The sequence below is a fragment of the Syngnathus scovelli genome, chromosome 18 (genome assembly GCF_024217435.2).
Source record: "Syngnathus scovelli strain Florida chromosome 18, RoL_Ssco_1.2, whole genome shotgun sequence".
Classification (NCBI taxonomy): domain Eukaryota; kingdom Metazoa; phylum Chordata; class Actinopteri; order Syngnathiformes; family Syngnathidae; genus Syngnathus; species Syngnathus scovelli.
In genome coordinates this window covers 11,204,698-11,219,409 of record NC_090864.1, presented here as the reverse complement: position 1 = coordinate 11,219,409, position 14,712 = coordinate 11,204,698, and the positions used below count along the sequence as shown (strand labels likewise).

The following is a 14,712-nucleotide window of genomic DNA, read 5'->3' as shown; positions in this document are numbered from 1 at the left end:
AAGACAATTAGCCATTTTGCGCTTCATTGCAAAAACTTTCAAGTCCTCTAATTCGATTGCACCAATGAGCGTATCAAATGTCATTTAGGCGAAGTCTGCCTCTTGTCCGAGGCATTCCTTCAAATGTGGCTCATGCGCAACTTCAATTGGAATATGCGTCGCATAAAATGACGCATTAGAAATATGAGCGCAATTCTCTTGCTTGATTGACAGTGTGACAAAGATTACTATGCATTATTGGACGGTAATTTAAAGTGCAGTACTAATATTTATCCATCGGATGTCATGTTATTTATGCAACTTATTTTTTTCCCAGCGCGTACAATCCCTTTCCCATGCTTTGAAATTCTTTTTGCACTAGACGGAACACCTGGACTCGGGTGCCTGTATTGACTTACAGTTAAAAAAAAAAAAAGAAAGAAAGAAAGAGTTGCTGTATATGGTTGCAGGCAGGGCCTGCAAGCGGTACAATGCACACTACATAACGGCGAAGGCGCTCCGGGCTAATGAGGCCACGCAGGCATTGCAGCAGCATCCTAAAAAAGTGTGGCGTGCAGGAGCAGTCGATTTACATTTTTTCTTTTTTTTTTTGTAAAATATTAGCCAGGCTGTTTTGATTGAATTAAATGTGCTTATTTGCCAGGTCCGGGTATTGTATTTGTCATATTACAATAATATGTATTATGACTCGAATACATTTTATTAAACTTTTTAGATCTTTTGGGGTAGAGGGGCTTTTATAAACTGGATTGTTAAAAATATATTAATTAGTTTGAGGCGGGATGAACGTCCCAACAGCTTTGCTTCATGGTTAGGTTGAAATCGTTTGTCTTTTGCAGTTGCGCCCTCCACCTGTTTAGGTGGAGCCGAGTCAAATGACATCCAAATCCTCATTCAGGCTTGCACGCGATCTGACACTTCGTTAACGCCCCAAATCTATTAGCACTCCCAAAAAGGTTGCCATCCTCTTCATTTGTCATTAGTTGTACAACTCGTGTGGGGGGTGCTACAGATTTTTCAGATTTTTTTTTTTTTTACTTTTTCTGATGCGTTTGTCTCATACTCGATTCAATTAAACCGTTTATTAAATAATATTAGCAGTTTAATACGATTTGTGTATGCTGTTGTTCGTTATAAAGTGACTGTTTACCGTAAGCAGGAGCAGCCGGCTAGTCTCCCTCTTCCACCCTTTTATGAGCGAGTGAGCGAGCGAGCTCTATTGTGCCCGAGGACAGGATCCCACACACACAAAGTGAGGAGAGGAGCCAACAAAAATACAACCCCATGACTGACAACAATGTTTCACCTGCTCCAATGCAGTAAGTCGCAATAATGCAAAGGACATGCATTCAAACAACTTCATTCATTCTCTCCTGTAAAAAAACAATAAAACAAAGCCCAGCTGTTGAGATTGAAGTTGCAATATTTTCGAGAGCACCCCAGTGAAATATTCATAATCCAAAAATGAAATGATAAGAATGACCGATATTACGCAACGGCTTTGCGTGCGTCTCTGCGCAACCAATCAAGCCTAAAGGCCACACGCAGCAGCGTCGCAAAAAAAAAAAAAAAAAAGAGAGAATCGCACGACGGCGGTGATTACACTGAGAGGCAAACAACATAACAAATATTTGATGCATGTCTTCCAACAATGCTGCAGACCAGCAGGGCTGTATATACACCCCAGAGGGTTCCCTCTCTCTTTCTTTCGCACACTTCAAACACCACTATATGCTCATTGCTGGCCTGCATACCAATCCGAAGGCTTTTTTTTTTATATCTTATTTTTATTATTATTATTATACTTGAGGGGGAGCTATGAGTTCAGCTCGTATTGCAAAAGCGATATCGTCAAGGGAGACTTAAACTCAATTACTGTACTGTTGCCGTTCACAATGGGAGAAATAGGCAAAAAAAAAAAAATCAAGCGGGCGTTTCAAGCGGATGAAAAAAAATAAATGTACAGATGAAGCGTATCAAATATTTATTTTTTCTGGGCAACAAAGGAATATAATACATCAGGCATTGGGAACTATTGCCAGCACGTGTCTATACAATAACAGCTAAAATCGCCTCCAATTTTTGGACATTATCGGACAGAACAAGATTAGGTGTATCCCAATAAAGTGTTTGGAACTCTTTTTTTAGAAAAACAAAAAAATCAATTTATTGCTTTTATGGCGCTTCAAGGAGGAACAGGAGGTGATTTCTGATTGGCACGACACATTAAAATCTTGTATAAAAAAATAGAAACCAAAAAAACAACACGTTCTCCTGGGTGTGAAATGAGCAAATAAACGGAATAAGGATGATATATATATAGATAGAGAGAGAGAAGTGGAAGTTTATTTCTATTCAATTTGTTCACTTGTTTCAATGTCGCCTCAACATGCTACAAGAGGGCTGAATTGAAATATCCCAGAGAAATAAAATAAAAAAAGACCCCAAACTTCTGTTTTTTTTCTCCTAAGAACCATTAAATCACATGAAGAACTAACCGAATATTAAAACCCACTAAAACAGGAGGCACCAGATAAATAAAAAAAAAGGTTTCAACAGACGCACCATATTTACAATTCCCATTAAATTACACATAAATAAATATATACATACATGAACACTGATTCCCTTATATAACCGTGAATCGTGTTGAAATTCAAAAAAAAAAAGTTCAAGTTGGTCGCTTGGAGAGAGAAGAGAGTTTGAAGTGATGACATGGAGCTCTGTTGACTTTCTCCAAGCTATTATTCACAATACTGATAGAAGAATTCGACCATCTTTGGGCTTCTTCTTTTCTTTTTCTTTTTTTTTCTTTCTTTTTTTTTGTCTCACAAAATTCAAATGGGTAGCTGGATTTCAGTCCATTGCTTGCAGCTCTTTCAAAAAAAAAAGAAGGTGGTGGGAGAACATCAGACGTCTTTTGTGAGCAAACACACCTCTTCCACACCCCGGAGCTGTTCTTTTCTTTCGTTTTTTTTTTTATAACAACAATAATAATAATACAGCTGCTGGAAGATTCTTGTGTCGTTTTCCCAGCGAATCCAAAAAATTGGCCATCATTAGACAAAAGAAAACGTGGCAAGATCAGCAAGTGGCACGGTTTTATTTATAATATTTATATTGGATGGGTGGGAGAGCCCAGACAAGAAGAGGTGGGGTGGGAGGGGGGCAAAAAAAGGGCCCCCGGGGATTTGGCCCCTTAATGGAGAAGGGGGGGTTGGGGGGGTATCACTTTCTGTGCTTCTCGTCTTTGTCGCCTTTAGTGCCGTTATCTGAGTGACTGTTGGGGTTGTTGTTGAGGTACATTTTGTCCATGGCTTTGATGGCTTCGGTCAGATAGTTCTGCAGGGCCGTGACGGCCGCGCACAAGGCCGGCGTGCCGAATCCATGCGAGATGAGGCTGAAGTGGGTCAAGCAGCTCTGGATACCCGGTTCCAGGATGGGCTGCGGCCTCGAGTTCCCCAACGGCGAACGGTCCTGGGACAACAGGTCCGTGAACTCCTTGCACACTTGCCTGTGGAGACATAACCGCAAATGGCCTGTTAGTATGCTAATACGTAACGTGCGCTTGTGGAAAGGAAAATGGGGGGGGACTGCACATTTCGGTAGTAAAAGAAAAAAGAAAAAAGAGTAAATCACGTGACCAGTCAGTCATGTGACTTGCACCTGCCTTATTTTTTTTACAATTACGTTTTTATTTTGGGGGGTCTTTGTGTTACAAAAAAATCTAATGGCTCACGTTATTTTCTTTCAATGCAAGATCACGTGACTTAGCAACATGACATGCTTCAAATTTTTTTAATTTGGATTTATCTGCTCCTTTAAAGCGATTTTTTTTTTTATACATCTAAAGCAAAATTTCGTTGGATTTTATTTTAATACCCCCAAACTGAATGACTATGACGTGACATATCCCTTAATTGACAAGCACCTGTTACATTATACGTATAATTGTTTATTTTGGGTGTTATTTTAATTTAAATGTATTTTTGTGTGAGTTTTGGCGACAATAACAAAAAATAATCTGCCAAAATACCAATGCAACTCGTGTCGTGATAAATATAAATTAATAATATCCGTTATTATTTTTAAAAAAGCCTTTATTACACTACGTGACCTAAATGGAATATAGACATGTTCTGTTTCTTTTTTTTCCCCGGTTTTAAACAAATTCTAAAAGGGCGTGTTCGATACGAATGCAAATACATTATAACGTGACCTAGAAATGACGTTCTGACTTTGACGTGCGCTATCTTTTACATTACTGTTGTTTTCTTTCCTTTATGTGCTTTTTATACTAAAATCACAGGAAACGAAATCAGCCAAAATATTTGTGGGGGTTGTATGTGTTTTTTTTTTTCTCTCGCTCCCAAATCGAATATAAGGTGACCCACGAAACGCACACGCTCTTTTTTTCAAGTTTGTTACCACAACGTTGTTGAGAGGAATTTCGTAGACAATATGTATTGTTTTTATTCTGGTCAAACTTTGCACCCCCACCCCAAAAAAAAAAAAAAAAAATGTTTCTGCATAATGCGTGCAGCTGGTTCCTACAGATCATACACATGTCAAGCCCCGAGCTCATTAAAGCAGAACGAGAGTGCGCACTTACTTTGTAGCCAGTAGCATGTTTTTTCTTTGGACTTGTTCGTTTGGGTCGGAGTGTTGACGGTTTACATATTCAGCTACTGCCTTGGCGGGGAACTCGGTCTCACATACGTAACCAAAATCCCTGGCAAGATGTACAGCTTCGCCTGACAGGAGAGATAGATGCAAGGGGAGGAGGAAAAAACATGAGCTTCGATGCGTTTGTCTATTATTAAATACAGTGACATCAAATCCCACAGCAGTTCACACACAATGATCGAATTGAATCCAAAATTGTAGCGACCATGAGCAAAAAAATGCAGCCCGGTAAACTAAATTGAGACAATGTAAAATGACTATCATTTCCGGCGGTGCCGCGAGAACACGTTCTTGTGAGGGTGAACAATACTGGATTGAAATATAGACGGAGTGTCCTATTAGGCACCGTGTCATCGATTAGCAATAAAAATCCAGAACCCATTGGCACACAGGTGAGCGCTCCAATCTCGCGTTCGCGTCACATATTTTACCCGTTTTAATTTAATCTAACTTTTAGTAGCCTCCAAGTCATTGCTTTCAATTTCCTGCAGCACTTCCTGCCCCAAAGCCTTAACGCCATGCAAACATGTGTCACTTCGCATCAAATCTGTACTCAAGTCGAGCCTCCTTGTTTCCATGGTTTTAAGCAATAACCAATGGCAGCGTTTTAATGATAGCGAAATTAAACATTTTCTTTCTCCAAAATCCTCGCTTAAAATACAAACAAAACGATGAATATTGCATTAGTTTCTGCAACAATGATTAACAGAGACCAACTGAGCATCACCTCTTCCTAACTCACAATACACCGCTGAATAATGAGGTCTGCAAAGCACCGTGCAATTTGCTCAATAAACATCTTCCCAAATAGGCTTCACAAATACGCAGTGAATATTTGAACATGTATGCAACGCAATTGCGGAGAAGTGCCATTCAAACGAGACGTTATTAATGTTTAGAGCAATAAATCAATTGACTTTTCGTCCACGTGGTGAAATGGGTTCAGCGGCACCCAATAAACAAGCAGCACCCAATAATTAACACGACAAACGGAGTCACCCCCTCCGCGCGTAAAAGTAGGCCAGCCGTGGACCTATACGTGAGGCTGTTGCAAGGGACACAGAAAAGCCACGAGAATTACCAGCACTTTCCACGCACGCACGCACGCACGCTGGCAGGCGCGCGCGCGCGCATTCACACACACACTCACACACTCACACACACCCTTCATGCTTTATTACTTGCAAGGCAAAGTCGCTTCACATTACACGCATGAGCGCATATGCTGATTTCCAACACAGAGCGAGAAAAAGAGGGAAGGCTACAGAGGGGGGGCGGGGGGGGGCACCACCAGATATCGCGTTATAAAACGTGATTTGCTGCAGCTCACCTTCTACTAGTGACGTCAGCAAGGTGACGTTGGCTGCCTTGCGTCTGCCCGCAGGTAGATTTAAGCCGATTTTATCCAGTTTCTCCCTCAAGGATCTCCCTCCATTCTTAGACTTGGCCCTGGAACAATAAAATGGAGCACACGTTCAGCGCGGTGGAATTTTGTGAGTGGGCTAATCTGTGAACAGAGCCCCCACACACTCATCTTTAGCAATATGCAAATATTCCAAAAATGTCCAAATGCTTTCTGAAATGAAGCGTCAATTTTTGTTGAGTCCAGAATCCAAAATCTGTTATTGATCATATGCTCTAAAAAGAGTTGTATGCATGGCTTAAGAAGACACCGGCTGCTATTTGGGTAAATTTAACTCAATTATTTGGTTGTTTATCTACAAAACGTGTTGCACGAAACCACCCAAAGAAAACAAAAATTGGCCCGTTTTTTATCAATATTTATTCATATTAATGTCAGATCTGTTTTGTAACAATTGTGGGATGTGTGTCGTGGCACCATATGATGTTAGTAAATTTGGGTTTCCAATTTAGGATTTTAAACTCGGAAATTTGGGAAACCTGTCATTAATAAAGCCCAAAAAGAGCTTGGTGTCTCACTGGCAGACACACTGTGCAAAAATGAATAAATAAAGCCCTAGTTAATAGGCAGCTCTATTACAGGCTGCAGCACTTCAGTAGACAGTTCACCAGAGACCAATGTTTTCATGTGTAATGCCTTCAGTGGGCCTATAGAGCTGAACCTCCATTAATTTGAGAGAAGGGGAGAGAGAGAGAGCGAGAGAGAGGGTGAAGTTAATATGGAATTTAACACACACCCCTCCTGCTTTAAATGCGGCAGCAAGGTGTCATGCTTGGTCGATTTTAATTATTCTTGGTATAGGGCAGAGAGGGGGAGAGACAGAGAGAGAGCGAGAGGGAGAGAGAGAGAGAGTACAGTACGTATCATACTTTTTCCTCACCTCCTAAGCACGCCGCCTAGCAGTGAAGCGTTGAGGCATTCGGGCGGCGAGAGGCGTCTCTGTACCTCGGCCACCGTCACCTTGTATTTGGACGTGGAACTGAGCAGAGACAAGCGACCCGGAACCGAACAGAACACCTCGTTCGGGTTGACCACCCCGCCGAAGAGTCCATCCTTGTTGATGGGGATGCCGGAGACGTTGTTCTTGGATAAAGACACCGGACCTAGAAGGGTCGAGGGGAGGAAGGGAGGGAGGTTAAAAGGAGGAGGGGGGGTGAATTTGTGCTCAGTGAATTTCATGCAATGCAAAGCCTTAACTAAATGAGATGGGAGGTTAGAGTAGCACATGTGTATACTCTCAGCAGCTTTGCCACGCCAACAGAAAATCAGCATTTGAAAAAATATCCACGGCACTTTTATCATCATTTGCTATCACATGCTGTTTTAAATATCTATGATATGTAATGCATATTTTCAAGCCCAAAATATAGAGCTGACTGTAAGAGATGTAGGGTGTTTGGTGGGTGCTGCTCGGCCGGCCTTCACGCTGTTTCGGTGCGCAGTAACCGGAGACAAAGAGGGACTGTGCGCTCTTTTGGATGGATCAGTTGTGACATTAATGGCTCAGGGGAGCCTAATAGAGACAATGGGAGTCAAACGAACTCTTGAGATTACACATTTAAGAGGCCAATTATCATGTTGCAGATAAAGAGCGTGGAATAAAAACAATAGTGATAATAATGCAGTAGAAAAATAAATAGGGTGATATCGGAAAACGCTGCTGGTGAGCGCCAATTGGTCCTGACAGAACGTATTAACAATAAAAGAGCCCCTCGCTGTATCGCACGCATAGTATGTATAAAAGAGCCGGCGTAATCCAACTAAATTGGCTTTAAACCAGATTTCAAAACGCTTGTGATTATAGCAAAGTGCATTTTCATGGCCCTCTTTTTCCCCTTTCCAAGCGACACGCTCTCATCCTCCACGCAGCAGGCCCAATGCATGCGCTCCAGCCACCGTCACTGACTTCCATTTTGAGCATTTGGACCGTGCAGCGTGATTGCCGCTGTATTGGGCTTCCACCAACCAGCCAATCCACTGGCCATTAATACAGCGCCGGGCCTCACAAAGCCCACCAGCCCCTCTCAACTCATGTGCGCGCATGATGTGAAACGCTGACAGTAAATTCCATCAGCGAGAAAGACGAAGAGGAGGAGGAGGGGGGGAAGGTGCAACCCAGTTTGATGCACTTGGAAAGCATGTAATGAAAAATAGGCTAGCGCATATTAGGATCAGTCAGGCATTACTGCATTGAGTTCTCTCGAGCAGAATTTTCTGTGTGTGTGTGTGTGTGTGTGTGTATGTGTGTGTGTGTGTGTGCGTGCGTGCGTGCGTGTGTGTGTGCGTGTGCGCGTGCGCGCGCGTGTGTGTAAACTTGCAGAAACACGCATGATCTATCTCGGAGGAAATTGCTTACCTTTTTTAATTACAGTCTGGTCGGGAATGTGAATTCCTTGATCCTCAACAGGCTGTGACAGAAATGCACAAAAAAGAGCACATTTAGGCACAAAGGCGTAAAACATACATCAGCCACGCAAACGCGATTACACAAACACGGATCATACCCGTTTATTATTATTGCGCACCTTGCTGTGTTTTTTTTTTTTTCATTTTTTTTTATAAATAGCATACGCGTATTCTATTTTGAAGACATATAATAGTGCAAGACAATGTCAGACTTAAATAACGACTCCGTGTCGCCCCATAATCCTGACCTAATTCCGCCCTCTCGTCACACACGCGCACATAACGCACACACTCATAAAGCAACTTCAAATCTAGATTGAATAGTAATTACGACAGCAGCCTATTAAAGGCCTATGAACTAATTAGAAGATTTTTGGTGTTTGTTTCCGATGAAAGAGCCCCTCTCCGTGAGAATCGGGGCTACGGACCGTTTTAACACGTGTTAAATCATTGCAGCATTTTGTATTATTAAAATAAAAAGCATTCATATTAAGCATTTTAAGCAGAACAACCTAATAAACGAAACACATTGTGTAGCTATTTGGTTTTGATCTTCATAATCTTCACATTTAACGGGGATTAAGGTTTACGTTTTTTCCAAAAATAATTAATAAAGATTAACTTCCATTAGCAAATAATATGGACAAATTGTTGAAATAATTTTTGCCGTATTAAGCGCGCACTTTGCCATAATAATCAGAAAACGATGTCACTCGCACGCCAATTTGCGTTAATTGTTTAATAATATGCGTTGCTAAACAAAAGTCTTTTTTTATTTTTTTAAAGCAAAATAAATGATTTAATGATGTCGGCGCAATTTCTTGTGCGCGTTTGTGACACCAGTTTGGCACTTGAATTGAGCAAAAGAAGCTTACCTGGACATCTTCTAAAGAGTGAGGTATTCCATGGATTTGGATAGAGTCCGACAGTCCCGTGTCAATGCCGTGGCCGGACGGTAGGAGCACCTCCCTGCGGTAGTCCCGACACAGCTGGTGGGGCAGGCTGCGGTGCTGGTGCAGCAGGCCGCTCTCCTGCCCTTGCCTCTGGCCGGGCCAGCCCGGGTGCTGCGGCTGCGGCTGGGCGTGCAAGGAGTTGAGGGAATAGGGGTCGTTGACGTGCGAGTAAGGGTCCTGAGACTGCGGGTAGATGGGCTGGTAGGGTGGGGGGAAATACGGGGGCTGGAAGTCTGAATTGGGCGTGTGAGAGAGCGGCGGCGCGCTCGTGTAGGGACTCTGGCCCACGCCGCCCAGCTGAGGTAGCCTTGCCGTCCCGTTGCTGGTGCCGTCGTGGCGGTCCTGGGGCGGGCGGGAGATGCATACAAATGAATCTTCAAAATACATTTTACAAGCATTCGAATAATCAGACTCTTTGAAGCTTTAAGCAAGGCCCGTGTGCGCAAATCAAATTATTACGACTATTCATTCATTATTGATGTCCAAAAAATCTCAAGAATTTTTTTGCACATTTTCAAAATTACGCATGCACATTTTGCGCATGCACTGACAATTATAAAACAACCATATTATTACTGTGCACACTAAATTCGTCAAATTTGACAAGCCAAGGTTCCAGCAACTTACCATAGCGGAAAAACTGTGCACTAACATCTTAGGATGTTTTTGAAAAATATATAACTTCAAAAACGAGTCTTGGAGCTGAGAGAAAGGCGATTTACCCCCTCCAAAAAAAAAAAAAATCCCCCCCAGAAAAAAAGACTCCCTTGCAAAAGATCGCGATGGCCCCGCAGATCAGATACGTGCCCCAGCAAGAGAGCGATAATCCATTAGAAATAATAAATTACATCCCCGTTGCGCTTCATTTGGATCTAATAAAAATAAAAGCATTCAAGGACGTTGGTGGATTTAAGATTGGACCCCGATCAAAAAGCAAAAAGTTTCTCTTCTCTTCTCTTTCCTTCCCTGCTATCACGATGCTGCTGTCCCCTCGCTCGATCTCATATTAGCCGCTTCTTCGTTTTTCCTCCCTGCTGGACTCCTAACAGAGCCCGGGCATGGCGCACCAGCAGTGTCGGAACACTTCAACAATAAAAAAATAGATATACATAAAGGAAGGGTGGGGGCGCCAGAAAGAATAGTCGGAAGTGGTGCGTGGAGCGGAGGACGCAAGTCAGGGGCACAAAGTCTGCGCTTAAATGACGTCCATTGAAAGGAGGAATCAGAATATCTAATCAGAGAGAGAGAGAGAGAGAGAGAGAGAGAGAGAGAGAGGGGGGGAGCAAGGAGGGAGTTGAGAGAGAGCGAGAGCGCGAGAGACAAAAAGAGGGACATTCACTCTCCTCTGACGAATCACAACGAGAGGGTAGTGAAGCGAGGGGAGGGGGTTTAAAAGGGTCCCAGGCCAAAGCAAAAAAAAAAAAAGATGTGGACGAGAAGAAAGAACGAAAGAAAGGTAGTGTGTGTATGCACCTCTGAGGACGACGATATGCCAGCTCGGACCAGTTCATTTTTGTCTCCAGACCTTTTGTTTTCCACCTCAGACCCTGACACATCCTCCATGGATCCAATTAATCCACTGGGTAGTCAAAAAAATAGCAACCAAAAAATCTTCTGAGACGAGATCGCTCGGCAGGCGCAACTTTTCCGCACGGCTAAACGCACCTTCCCCGACCAATCACGCATTTTTTTCAGTGGCCAAATCGCGCATGTTTTTGCGATACTTGCCATAAAGAAGAAAAAAATACTAAAACAACCACGACGTGAAGGCAAAGGTGGTTAGACGCTTCTTCTTTAATATTCGTTCCCTACGAAGAGCTGGCTGTCCCGTCAAACCTGGTGTGCTCTGAAAACACGTCCAACTGGCTTCTCCAGTCCAAAACAAGTCCTTAATATTACTGTCTAACTTTGTCCATGGCCACAACAACAGCAGCAGCAGCTGCCACTTAGTCTCAAACACATCCACAAGCAGCAGCATGATCTTACGATTCAAATTGCACACGTTAAAACACAATTTAATCACTGAATACAAGAGCCTGTGTTGCAAAACACCTGCCGAGCAGAAGTCAAAATAATTATTTCAATTCGATCCAATGGTAGGTGAACACTTGTCACTTTATTATTATCACGTGTCATTTAAGATTAGGGGTACATTTTGGCAATAACTAGGAATATTACAAAACATGCGTTCAAAAAAATTGTTGGTCATAGGCCTGTGTTTTAAAAATGACGTTTAATGTAGAATATGGAAAATAAAAGAAAGCTATTATGGAACATAACGTATAATTACTGTTTTTGTATAATGACAATAATGCATTATTATTATTTTATTATTATTATTATTATTATTATTATTATTATTATTATTATTATTATTATTATTATTATTATTATTTTATTTTGTAGTAGTAGTCGTAGTAGTGGTGGTAGTAGTAGTAGTACTGTTGATTAACACTTGCTTTCACTTGTCAAAAGTATGATACATTTAAATAACAATACAACACTAAAGTTATAAACCCACGGCATTAGTTTTAAATATAAATCAATGAAAAAAGTATGAATTGATGAAGAGGAGTCCCTTACCTCGCAATCTTCATATTTAATGTTATCAGTTAATTTCCAGAGCATTTTCATGGGACGCTGAGGTGACTATTGAGTCAAGGTGTCGCCCAGTTTTTGCACTCAGTCAACTGTGCTCCCCGCTCAGCTCCAAAACTACTTTTTATTGAAGCTCGCGCGCGCAAGTCTGCTTTTGCCTTTCCCTGTCTTGCGCTCTGAGGTCTCCCTCTAATGGTGAAAGTGGAGGGCTGGAGTTACTCCGTAAAAACGACTGGCTCTCATTATCATATCAACTGCGACTCACCCAAACTAACACGCACGCACGCACGCGCGCGCACGGAAGTATTAATGCAACACTCGTGGACATTGCACAGGTATATAAACAAAACAAAAATGAGAATGCAACTTTTGGGGATTTGAGTGCGCGCGCATGGGGACGGGGGGGGGGGGGGGATTCTGTGAAAACGTCGCTAAAGTTGTTAGGGGCAGCACGTCTTATGCATGTAACAGCCAACACACTTTGTTGTCAGTCTTTCTTTTTCAAACTGTTATTTTAATCCCATTGAGAGCGCAGACCTTGTGAGGCTATTCTTGTACTGTTATGGTAAAAAGGCTGAACATTTACAGGCGGTCCTCGGAGTACCTGTGTGGGTTGTTTTTTGGGCACAAGGGGGTGTCAATAATTAACACAACAACATGGTCTCGTTTCATGTGAATGAGCGGATAAACGCAGCCTGGCTCGGCCCTGTCGCCGGCCCCTGCGCCCGCCCGCCCTCGCCTCAGTAGGATCATAGGTGAGCAGACAGGTCGCCCGCCACTCTCTGGCAAGGCGTTGGCCCGCTTCAAATCTGGATTAACATTTTTTGGGGGTGGAGGACCCCCCTGTCACCTCTTTTTTAGTTGTTATTAATGAGACAAAGAGCAACGAAACTGGCTGACAATGACAGCATGTGAGTGAGTGTCTTTTAGGTTCGGAAACTTACACCATAATACATTATTTTGCCTATACTAAAAACTTGTAAATCCCACAATGTAGCGCATGTACTTAAACGTGCCATGTTATGTGAAAGTAGATTTAGATGTTAAATAATATAGGTCCCAATATAGTACTTAAAATCAAAAGAAATATGTTAGCTATTAATAAAGTCAAAGGCATCGGACTGCAAAATCCAATATATGCTGTCAATAATGCAGACAACCCAGTCAAAAGTGTAAAGCGCCATCTAACAACAAGTCGACACTTGTGACACTTTTCGCACATTCAGCGGAGCTTTGTCTTCAAGCAGAAGAAGCCACATACCTGCCATTCCCCAATTTTGCCCATAATTGACATGCTTTTCCTTCTTTGTCTTCTTCGTTCCTTGCTTTGTTTTGGTCGAACCGCCCGAGTCGTGAGCCTCCGGTCTCAAAGTAAAACCTTTTACTTTTTTTCTACCTGGACCAGATCGTCTCACCTGGCCTAGGGAGGGAGAGGGGGGATGGGAGGGTGGGGGGAGAACGGTGCGGGGCAACCTGTGAACGCATGCGCACTAGAGCGGGTGTGGACATGAAGGAGAGATCAACTATATACGTGAATTGATGTGGGACGCCTCCTGCATGTCATATGATTAGGCTATACTCTGTATTTTATTTTCATAAAATTGATCAATATATTTTTGAATAAGTTAAATATTTTAACATAATACTATTATATAGAAAATATGGACATACAAAGTAGATCGTATATATATCAAAATTAAAATGCTTTATGTTATCACGTAATATAATTTTTAAATTCTAAAACATTTATTAAATGGGGATAACAATTTATTTCACCCATTCGTTTTTCACGCGCGCGTGACTTTGAGTGAAAGGCGCCCGAGCTACACCCTGGACCAGTCGCTGTAATAATTCATTATTTCATTTTTATATTCCTTTGAGTTTGTAATCTACATGACTGAAACTTTTGTTAGTAATTAATGTATTTAGGTATAAATATAGGCCTACGATTTTGTCCACCGTTTTGTCACGTTAGAAGATCATATAAAACAAGTTAAAAACTCAAACGGTAAACATTGTTGGCTCCTGCACTTCTTTGCCGTGTCGTCATTATTTATTTAGCCACTGTTTATTTCTAATACGTAGACCGCCTCAAGCCAACGGTGAGTGAGCTCCCACCCCCTTGTCTTCTTTTCGCGCATGTAAATGTGCGTACTAAGTGCGCGCGCACGCACACGCACACACACACACACACTGGCACACGCTGGCACGTGCGCTCGTGATGCTCGTACTCAAAGCTTTAAATTATATTTATTATATTAGTAGTCTTAATTATTCAATGCATTTTATGTTTCTCTGTTGTACTGCATATTAATTCCGTGTTTTATCTGCACGTCCCACTCGCTCTTATATATATATATATAATTATATATATTATACAGACAACGCTGATTTTATTTAATATAAGATATTTTAACAGCTGAACAAATCGAGCAAAAACTAAATGTGGTGAATATTGTTTTAAAACTAGAGGAGATGGCGACTGTATTTTATTTCCTTAACTAGCTCTATTTGAATATCCAGCCAGTTTGTCTGGAGCTTGTTATTCACCAGGCCCGAGGCGTATGATGTCCTAAACCTGCAAGCTGTCTTTAAGCGTCAGAACGTGCACCTCAGGCACTCCCATTAACATTGAAATAATTATTA

The 14,712-nt window shown here is 41.9% G+C and overlaps 1 protein-coding gene across 4 annotated transcripts; it reads right to left on the bottom strand.

The window, feature by feature from the left end:
• Nucleotides 1–1,969: 1,969 nt before the first annotated feature.
• On the bottom strand, nt 1,970–13,496 carry tfap2a (transcription factor AP-2 alpha). 4 transcript variants are annotated; one of them, XM_049749677.2, is made up of 7 exons: nt 13,328–13,496; nt 9,391–9,810; nt 8,466–8,517; nt 6,990–7,212; nt 6,017–6,135; nt 4,613–4,754; nt 1,970–3,514 (listed from the first exon to the last, which is right to left on the bottom strand). In XM_049749677.2, the coding sequence occupies exons 1-7, from the start codon at nt 13,358–13,360 to the stop codon at nt 3,229–3,231; spliced, it is 1,275 nt and encodes a 424-aa protein (XP_049605634.1). In that variant the 5' UTR covers nt 13,361–13,496; the 3' UTR covers nt 1,970–3,228. The 4 variants fall into 4 exon arrangements, with proteins under 4 accessions (XP_049605634.1, XP_049605633.1, XP_049605631.1 ...); XM_049749676.1 differs by lacking the exon at nt 13,328–13,496 and adding an exon at nt 12,052–12,217; XM_049749674.2 differs by lacking the exon at nt 13,328–13,496 and adding an exon at nt 10,942–11,345.
• Between the last annotated feature and the right edge of the window lie 1,216 nt (nt 13,497–14,712).